The sequence below is a fragment of the Peromyscus maniculatus genome, chromosome 1 (genome assembly GCF_049852395.1).
Source record: "Peromyscus maniculatus bairdii isolate BWxNUB_F1_BW_parent chromosome 1, HU_Pman_BW_mat_3.1, whole genome shotgun sequence".
Taxonomy (NCBI): Eukaryota; Metazoa; Chordata; class Mammalia; order Rodentia; family Cricetidae; genus Peromyscus; species Peromyscus maniculatus.
The window spans coordinates 118,248,382-118,259,381 of NC_134852.1; the positions used below are offsets into that span (position 1 = coordinate 118,248,382).

General features: G+C 38.3%; 1 protein-coding gene across 1 annotated transcript; it reads left to right on the forward strand.

Moving 5' to 3' along the window:
- Positions 1 to 869: 869 nt before the first annotated feature.
- Positions 870 to 1,808, forward strand: LOC102925635 (olfactory receptor 5P4). The gene has a single exon (XM_006991779.1). It carries the CDS (start codon positions 870 to 872, stop codon positions 1,806 to 1,808), a length of 939 nt encoding a protein of 312 aa, XP_006991841.1.
- Positions 1,809 to 11,000: the final 9,192 nt, after the last annotated feature.

The window sequence follows — 11,000 nt, forward strand, 5'->3', positions numbered from 1 at the left end:
TGAATTGGCCTTTTCTTTATTATAATTTGTTAGTTATTATAGCTTCCCACTTCCATCCAGACCACTCTAGCTCTTTTACTCTATGCCAAATGCACCCCCTTTCCTTTCCTAACCATTGCTTTGTAGAACTGGTGATATGAAAATATATCTAATGGAAGCTTCCAAGCACTTCTGTTTATTTATTTGATGTTAAGATATAGCAATAGCTAGACTCTTATCACTTCCTACAATCCCATAAAGGAGTAGTCTTGAGACACTTTGCAAAATGTCTACTATGTTTATAACAGAGTGATAATAAGAATTGTGATGAGTCTTTCTATCTTCAACACATTTTTACGAAGAATTTGGCTTCTTTTATTCTAGCAGGTCATAAAAATAAAAATGTCCAAATTAGTTCTATTGTTATTAGCCAGACAATTAAAAAATTGGAGGCTGTATTTACTGGAGGAGAGAACACTGGGGCAGAGGCATGTTTGTGATTGGGGATGGGAAAACTAAGAGTTAACATTGGCATGAATATTTAGGTTAATCAGTTTGTGCTATAAAAATAAATGTTTCTGTGGATCCCCATGTATGTATTTCTTGCATATACATGGAATAAACTTGTATCATATGCTAGTAGGAACTACATAGTTGGATCCTAAAATAATTGAATTTCTTGTTATAATATCTTATGGAATTTGAAAAGAAAATTTACAAAGCATTTTATGACTAAGAAATTAAGAATTTTAAAATTGCCATTTTAAAATTTAATTTAATTATATATTTATTATAAAATTATATTTAGGTGCATATATTAATTGCAGATCCCATTTCAGCTAATGACTCTCCTCTGGTTCTGGTTCCAGTGGGCACCATTGGGTAAATGAATGGAGACTGAAAATGACACCATGGTGACAGAATTTATTATTTTGGGACTAACAGATAGTCCTACACTACGTGCCATCTTATTTGTGTTTTTTCTACCAGTTTACATAGTGACTGTATTGGGAAATATCAGTATAATCCTTTTAATTCGAAGCAGCCCACAACTTCACACTCCCATGTATCTGTTCCTCAGCCATCTAGCCTTTGTGGATATTGGATACTCCACATCGGTCACACCCATTATGCTCATCAGTTTCTTAAAAGAAAAAACTACTATCCCTCTCTCTGGCTGTGCAGCCCAGCTTGGCTCTGATGTAGCTTTTGGAACTACAGAATGCTTCCTGCTGGCCACCATGGCTTATGACCGCTACGTGGCCATCTGTTCACCCCTGCTCTACTCCACTCAGATGTCCCCATCAGTCTGCTTATTCCTGCTGGGGGCATCCTACTTAGGTGGATGCATGAATGCCTCATCATTCACAGGCTGTTTTGTGAACCTAAACTTCTGTGGCCCAAACAAAATCAACCATTTTTTCTGTGACCTCTTCCCACTTGTGAAACTCTCTTGTGGCCATGCTTATATTGCTGAAATATCCCCATCCATTTCTTCAGCATCTGTCCTTGTGAGCACATTATCTACGATCATTGTGTCATACATTTACATCCTACTCTCAATCATAAGGATGCGCTCTACTGAGGGAAGGAACAAGGCCTTCTCCACCTGCACTTCCCATCTCACTGCAGTCACTTTGTTTTATGGAACAGTTTTATTTGTGTATGTAATGCCCAAGTCTAGCTATTCAGCTGATCAGGTCAAAGTGGCTTCTGTGATCTACACAGTGGTGATCCCCATGTTGAATCCTCTTATCTACAGTCTGAGGAACAAGGAGGTGAAAGAGGCTATGAAAAAATTGATGGCCAGAACACTTTGGCTCCCTTGAAGTAAATCAGACAAAGCTAGTAAATTCAGTGACATTGAGCAACAATGGTGATTGATATTTCCATGTTATTTATCCATACTCAGAACACTTACATAGTGAGAAGCTCCTATGCATACAAAATTTGATGTTTATTTCCATTTATAATTTTAAAAATATCATTTACATGGACACCTGCTGCATCAAAGTGAAATGTGGATTTTTTTTAAGGTAAGAAAACTTCAGAGGATAGTTCATAACTTTAAATATTCCCCATTTGCCAATTTTGTAATGTTATTTGAATAGAAGTCTTTCAAAGCTTAAATGTCTTTCAATCTCCTATTTAAAGTAACACTTAGGAATGAAATTTCCAGTAGATGTGTAACAAATGGTATGTCTGACAAGTTAGGGATTCAAGTCTTCCCTCTCTAAAGGTATTGCTCTTACATGGTAAATGACTGTTAACTTCTGGAAACAGTGATAATAGTCTCTCAGAAAAAAAATCTGTTTATTTTCTTTTAATTTGATTCAGAATGAAAAAAATCATGATCCCTGTATTTTGCCATTGCAAGATACAAACCCGATAACAGAGGAAATTGAATGAATCTTGTCCATCTGCTGACTGAGGTCTGCATACATAGGTATTTATTAGAGTGTAATTTAGTAGCAAACATTATTCTGTAGGATGACAACAGGATGGTTGTCTTTGTATGATAGCAAATAGGCAGGAAATTGTGGCTCAATCAGAGAATGCCCTTACCACTCTCTTCTAACCACTCAAGGATGTATCTGTGGTCACTGATTACCCCACTCATGATCAGTCTTTCTGTGGCAGTTTCTCCCTGTAGCTCTTCTAACAGTGATTTCTGATTAAAACTTTGGTGAATGCATTTTTATTAACACAGTTGTAGTGTTGGACAAAAACTGTGAAGGTATGGAGACACCATTTCACAAGCTGATTTCTCATCCTTGAACTTTTCACTGGTCAGATTGAACAAATGTCCTCTTCTCCTGGAAGCTGCCTTGGGATTTCTTCACTTATGGTTCTGAAATTTGTTCATCTATACCTCCCTGCCTATATCATTGTGGAACTAGATTTTCACCAATGCAGTAATTCTAAGATGGAAGCATGCACAGACATACACGGCTGGTAGCACTCCAGGGTTTAACTTTCGCCTGGGAAAAGACTTTCAGCATCATGCTGGGAACTCTATTGGTTGAAGATTTTAATTGTCTGTTTCTGGTCATCTTTATCTTGTCTTTCACACTTTGTTCTTGAGGAAGGCAATAGTATTTCTGTCCCCAAAAGTAATCTTCCTTAGAGGACAAACTTCTTCATTGGTGTTTGCTCCAAAACTCTCAAACCCAGTGTATCTTACTGAATTGGCTGTATTTCTCACTAATTTTCCCTTTTCATCTCCTTTCTTAATACATACCACCTCTTTGTAAAATGTCATTTTTTTTCCTCATTTCTGTGACCTAGTAGCTGATAGAAGCAACTGAAGGGAGGAACAGTTATTTTGGATTATAAATCGATCATAGTGGGAAAGCATGGCCCCTGGAATGTCTGGCCTGTGGTGCCTATCACATTCCGGTGAGACTGGAAGCAGAAATCTTAGGGCACAGGCAGAAGCTAATGTCACCTTCAAGACATGCCCCCAACAAAAGCTAGGCCAGAACCCCAAGGATTCTACAGCCTAGACTGCTACTCACATCACCAGTGAGGCTACCTGGAAAACAGGACCCCAAGAAAGACTCGAGAATCGCCCAATGACAGAGAAATGGCTGAGATCTTCATGAACAACCTGGACATGAATGGGAACAATGAAGGGCGAGGGTTGAGGGCAAGAGAGCAGGAGATCCCAGCTGGATTAAGAACAGAGAGGGAGAACAAGGAATAGGAGACCATGGTAAATGAAGACCACATGAGAAAAGGAAGAAACAAAGTGCTAAAGAGGCCCACAGAAATCCACAAAGATACCCCCACAAAAGACTGCTGGCAATGGTCGAGAGAAAGCCGGGACTGACCTACTCTGGTGATGGGATGGCCAAACACCCTAATAGTTGTGCCAGAAACCCCATCCATGGACTGAGGAATCTGGATGCAGACATCCATGGCTCAGCCCCGAGTGGAGAGCCGGGAGTCTAATTAGTGAGAAAGAGGAGGGTTTATATGAGCGAGAACTGTTGAAACCAAGGTTGGATAAAGCACAGGGACAAATAGCCAAACGAATGGAAACACATGAACTATGAACCAATAGCTGAGGAGCCCGCAACTGGATCAGGCCCTCTGGATAAGTGAGACAGTTGATTAGCTTGATCTGTTTGGGAGGCATCCAGGCAGTGGGACCGGGTCCTAACCTCAGTGCATGAGTTGGCTGTTTGAAACCTGGGGCTTATACAAGGGATGCTTGGCTCAGCCTAGGAGGAGGGGACTGGACCTGCCTGGACTGAATCTACCAGGTTGAACTCAATCCTTAGGGGAGTCTTTGCCCTGGAAGAGGTGTGAATGGGAGATGGGCTGGGGGGACGGGGAGGGGGACAGGAAGGGGGAGAACAAGGGAATCTGTGGCTGTTATGTAGAACTGAATAGTATTGTAAAATAAAATTAAATTAAATTTTTTAAAAAAAGGGCTAGGCCAGAACCCCAAGGATTCCACAGCCTTCTCCCTGAAACAGTTCCACCAGCTGGGGAGTAAATATTCAAACACATAAGCTGAGAAGGTTGGGGGGAAATGGAACATAGAATTTTATATACAAACTATAAAAGTATATTCTCACAGACATGAATGGACCTCACTGCATGCCCATTTAAATGGTCAATCTACCTCTGTCCTTTTTCTTCATTCAAAAGGAAGATATGCTACATATTTATTACATCTTTATCTGAGCCTTTTTTGTTTAGAATTTTAAAATTTCTGCAACTGCTTATTATGATTTCATACAGAGATATGTCTCATGTGTTTCAGCTCTAAGTTGAAACTCACCCAGCTGTAAAGGGTAGATCTGGCATTGGGAATGAGGTAGATTCATGTTCTTCTCCCTTGTTCTGAATAAACATGAAAGAGGAAGACAGTACCTGTGGGGGGAAAAAAAAGAACCAATGCTAGAAATTGCAGTTTGTGTAGATGGCCACGTGCTTTCATGTTTAGTTTTGGTTTGGTTTTGGTTTGGTGCTGGACATAGAGCCGAAAGTCTTGTGGATGCTAGGTAAGCTGTCTACTACTTAGCCAAACCCCCAATCCTGTTTTTACACACTGAGATCTAAAGTTTGATCCTTACTTTCTACTGATGGGCAGACATTCAGGCCTTACCAAAGAAGCTATGTCTTTACCCATTACCTTACCATATGGCCAAAATCAGCCAAGAGTGCTGAGGGTGTGGACACTCCTAAGAGAAAGGGAATGATGGATTAGGGTGCAGTTTAGGGATGAATTGTGTCTTTCTAAAATATGCATGGAGGACTTATAATTCTCAGGATCATTGAATGTTACTTTATTTAAGAACAGATTCATTGCAGATATAATTTTTTAGGAAGATAACTGCTGGATTAAACTGGGCTCCCCATCCAGTTTGACTAAGGACCTGGTTTTGGATGTAAACATTACAAAGGACAAAACTATGTTAAAAAGAAGACACAGATATGGATGCTGCTGCTATAAGCCAATGAAAGCCAAGCATTTACCTTAAAATTCAAAAAGTTAGGGGAAAGGCATGGAACAGATTCTCCTTCAGAACCCTGAGAACAACCAGCCCTAATAATGCCTCATTCTTGGACTCTAAGCATCCAGAAATACAAGATGAACTAACTGCATCTATATAAGACATCTAGCTTATGGCACTTGGCTATAGTAGCCCTAGCAAATGAATACAATTGCATGTTAGTTCACCCTCAAGTCTCACTATCAGCTAGTTTACTCCTGGAAGAGAGGAGAATAGAGGCTTGAAGGATACCACGAATGTATGCTAAAAGATGCCTTCTTTAAAAATGAAATTATTTATGAGAGCTGTTTTTTTTTCTCATTTTAACCTGGTTCTACAAGCTTGGTGACAAAGACATCAGCTACTAACCCACACAAGCCAAAACTGCTAATTATTTCTCAAAACTACTGCCTAGTCTCTCTCAAACATCACCTAGTTTACTATACATGGATTCTAGACTTTACAATCCATTGCTTTCTTCAATTGATTTTAATTTAAAAATATTGTAAGTTTAATTTAAAAAATAATGTAAGTTAATTGATAATGATTTTTTAACCGATTACTTTTTGTCAAAAAATTCCTTTTTGCACCTTCAATTTTGAGTGATATTTTGTTTGGGATAGAAATCTGAGTTAACAGTTAAAAATATTTTCACACAAAATTTCACTCGAGTATAGTTTCTATAATTTCTTTTCAATGTTGCCAGTGGCCATGTCAGAGGAGCAGTAGGTGGCAACTGAAGTTCAAGGTGTCAGTCCACCAGGAGGAAACTCTCTGATGGGCCAATCTCGGACAGGCAAGTCCCCAGACCTAAGGTCCCAGAATGTCTTTTGTGTCTGCTGTGCCTTTTCATGTTTGCTGCTGCCATCTTCCTCTGGTATCCAGCATGGTATGAATGGGTGCGAGGAGATTCCCACTGCCTCTAATGTAGTGTGTTTGTGTCATGGAAACATCACATTCTACTGGGCATGTTTACCCGTAGATTAGTATGAAGATGATTCTTTCCTAAGCTGTATTGTCTAATTGATAATAATAATGCTAATTTAAATAGAGTTTTGATGATAAAAATATAAACAAGGAAGTGTCATACAACTAGAACACATGAGTTTCTATTGAGGAGCTGTACAGACTGTGGCTTAGGTTAATGATTAAGGAAATCAGTTGAGTCCCAGTTAGCCCAGGTAGTTTAAATTCTTTTAACCTTAGTGTTGGTAGATGTGTTCATAGGCTTCAGAGGGCATTACAGTTGAAACAAAGCTTTGAAAATAAAGTTAGACTAAGATGTTATTGTCAAATAGCTTTGAGGTGAAAAACCCAAGAAGATAAGTTTTAGAAAGACACATAGTTAATGTGGAACTCTTTAAGGTCAGGGAACGAGAATAAAGCAGCCCAATTATTAATAGCTGATGCAGTTTTCTTGTTAGGATTGGTTGATGACCAAAGGTGATGAATAATTGCTTGTGCCCATTTTTGCCCTCGATCTCCTGATATAAAAATCTATTGATGAGTTGGTATACATCCCAAAGATTTAAAGTAGAGCTAACTGATTCTTTTTCATATATAAAAGTTTAGGTTTGCAATTCCTTTAAGATTCCTTATAAGATTACCTTTAAAGATAAGTAATAAAGTAATTGGCCCTTTCTTTGTAACTGCAAAACTGAAGCTTGCCAGTAAAAGATCTGACTGTGAAAAATATCTTGCTTGCCTACACGGTTAATCTATAACAAGGTGCTTAGGAATGAATGTATGTGGCTTCTTGGGATAATTTGTTTTTCACCTGTAATATGTAAAATGCTTGATCATATAAAGGATATGGAAAACATGCTTTTTTAACTGTTCATTTTGTATTCATTGCAGTCATTCACTTGAAAAAAGAATGCAATAACACTAATTTTTATGTTGCCTGAAAGATTTTGCTGGGGTGTATAAGCTGTAAGGGAAACAATAGAGATAGAGTTAGTCAGAGTTAAAATGAGCTAGAAGGAAAACATCAATAATGAGTTAGAAGGAAAACATTAAGAATGAGAGTTAGAAGGAACTATAAGGGAAACATCAAGAATAAAGATAGAGTTAGAAGGAAAACATCAAGATGAGAATAGGAAATCACCAGGAAAATAAAGTATAGAGAATGCAAAACTAGAATAGAGGAAAGGTCTAAAGGAAACCATCAAGAGAGTGTGTGAGTGTCTTTTTCCCTCAACCCACTCTGATAAAAAAAAAAAAGTCTACCACATGCCAATGCTGTGGCTTACTTTCAAGTCCTGGGCTTTCTGGGGGCTGGTCCCCCAGCCAGCAAAACAGTGTAACCTGTCATTTTCTAATTTTTGCTTCTTAAAGGGAGTACATATTTTATCTTCTACTATCTTCTTTCTGTCTGTCTGTCTCTCTCTCTGTTGCTGTCTCTGTCTCTTTCCCCCACCTCTTTCTTATAACACTGAGAATCAAATTCAACTGCTAAGCAAGCATTCTACCACTGAACTATAACCTCTGCCCGCAGTCACTTTTTGGTTTTCTGTAGTTTTTTTTTCATAATTTTTCTAAATGTAAACTGTTCTCATACTTACCATGTTTGGATTTTTTCAGACTTTAAAAAAAATTCTCAGCTCATGTTCTTTCTCTAATTTTGATATTTATTGGTGACTGCTTTCAAACATGTCTTCTACCTCATGGCTTCCCATTTCAATTATCTGTGTGTTAGATCACTTCACATCTCTTAGGAAGCTATCAGAAGGTCTTCTCAACTTGCACCTCCTACCTTACTACAGTCTCTCTGTTCTGTTGGACCATTGCATTCATTTATGTGATACCTAAATCCAGATATTCCATAGACCAGAACTATGTGGTATCTGTGTTCTATAGAGTGGTGATTCCCATGTTTAAGTCCCTTATCTACAGTCTCAGAAACACAGATGTTAAAGAAGCCATGAGAATATTGATGACACATACTCACTGGTATTCATAAATATCTGGAATTTAAGCAGTATGATGAATTTTGATCTTTCCAATGGAATGGTTAATATGCTATGGAAATTTATAATTATATTGATTATATTTTGACATAAATGTTATCATCTTACTATCAAGAACATATCATCATAAAAACAATTGGTTCACTGAGATAGCAATATTTAGCAATTTTCTCTTTGTTTTATCCCTTCATTAGCCATGATTTTCTGTAGACAAATTTCTAAATGGTCTTAATAAATAAAAGCATGGAGCCAGAAATTTGAGTTAAAGCCATAGAGAGAGACCAGAGTAAGAGGACAAACCACACGCTAACCTCACCTCACCAACTCTGCAGCTTCCAAAGAGAGCTTCTTCCTGTATACTCATGTTTATATGGTTTTTCTGTTCTGTTCTCTCATTGGTTCTCTTAGCCATCACTTCTTCTTCCTACACAGCTCTGTATCTTTCTGTCTGTCTGTACAGACCTCAAGAATTCCAGGGGTGGTACTAGGTTTAAAGGCATGTGTTAACTCACTTGGCTCTGTTCCCTAGTATGGCCTTGAACACACAAAAATCCTGTCTGCCAAGGGTGTGTGCTACCACTGCCTGACTTCTTTGTTTATGTATAATGTCTGGCCTTTTTCCTCTGATCTCCAGGCAAACTTCATTTATTAAAGCACAAATAAAATATCACCACATTTCAGCACAAATAAAGTATCACCATAATTTTATGCATGTATGAACACAAGTCTCTCACATAAGTTCTGTGTTCTTTGCATATAGCCTTTAGAATGGAAACTGTAGAATTATCTGGAATCCTTTGAATGAAAATAATATTGCCACCCATTATCTTAACCTGAAAGAAATGACCTCCTGCTCTATAGAAATCTAAGTATTAAAGGCAGAAGTGTGGGTGGTTGGGAAGCTGTATTATCAACAGGATTCCACTTTTGATATCTTATCCATTCAACTCAAGAGATCACTCAAATACTTTTTTCTACTAATCCTTTCTTTTTAGCAATCCATTGAGCTCAATGCCTTAAGGAACCCTTAAGGACATCCTACTAGGGATAATTGGGGGCGGGGGAGAGTGATTTCACTCCTGTGAAGATGAAGATATAGGAGTTCAGTTTTCTTGGGTTGTTTCAGTCATGAGATTTACTATGTACTTCTGCTGTATCTTTTGAACACCTTATTTCTTTGGTGCCTCTGAAACTGTAATTTCCTTTTCCCCTTGTTATTAAAAACAGATTATTTACTCATACAATATGTTCTGATTAGAGTTTCCCCTTCTACTCCTTCTGGTTCCTCCCCACCTCCTTGCCTATCCAGATCCATTCCTTTTGTGTCTCTCATTCAAAATGAATAGGCTTCTAAAATATACAAACAAAACATAACAAGTGAAATATAATAAGATAAAACAAAATCTATCACATTAATTTTGGGTAATACAAACCAATGGAAAGCAAAGAGCCCCAAGAGAAAGCACAAGAATCAAAAACCTATATTTTATTACACTCAGAAGTTCCATAGAAATATTAAACTGAATGCTATAATATATATGCAGAGAACCTGTTTCATACCCATACAGGTCCTATGATTACTGCTACAGTCTCTGTGAGTTCATATGAGCTTTGTTCAGTTGGTTTAGAAGGCCTTGTTCTCCTTGTATCCTCCCTCCCCCTCTGGTTCCCACACTACTACACTCCTTCTGCCTCCTCTTCTGTGGGGTTCTCTGAGCTTTGTGAGGAGACTAGATGGAGACTAGAGATTTGATGGGATCATTTAGAGCTATGTAATGTTTGCTGTGGCTATTGGTATGTTGCAGGTCACTCTATCTGGAAACCCCTTGAGGAAGGGGGTGAGAAGATGCAGCATCAACAACACAGACACTGTGAGTCAGGTGAGAAGCAAGCAGCATATTCCTTTATTGAGGATATGAGGTGAACCTATATACCCCCTTCCAATTTCCCATTGGCAGCCAGGGACTCTCTTAGCTGTGTTGTCTCTTTCTCATTGGCCCCCAGAGTTCTGATGGTCATGTGTCATCAATCACCAGGTGCAGTGGCAGACTCCAAGTTGGCTCAGCAGGAAGTAGCTAGCAGGCATGCCTATGTGCACTACCCAGAACAAGGCAGCTGTGGTTTTATCAGGCTAGCTGGCTGTGCTCCTCCTATACTGATATTTATTCCCATCTGTTGCAGAAGGAAAATTTGTTTGTCAAAGAAAACATTAAAGTCAACAAAGTCATAACAAAAAATGTCCAGGAATTATGGGATACCATGAAAAGACCAAACCTAAGAATAATAGGGACAGAAAATATATTCAATAAAATCATAGAAGAAAACTTTGCTAATCTAAAGGACATGCCTATGAAGATACAAGAAGCTTACAGAATATCAAATAGACTGGGCCCCCAAAAAGTCCCCTCTTCACATAATAATCAAACCACTGAACATACAGAATAAAGAAAAAATATTGAGAGCTGCAAAGGAAAAAGGCCAAGTAACTTATAAAGGCAGATGCATCAGAATAACACTCAGACACTCAATGGGACTCTGAAAACCA

Coding starts and splice junctions, on each gene's coding strand:
- LOC102925635 (XM_006991779.1), top strand. CDS start 870: ATGGAGACTGAAAATGACACCATGGTGACAGAATTTATTATTTTGGGA.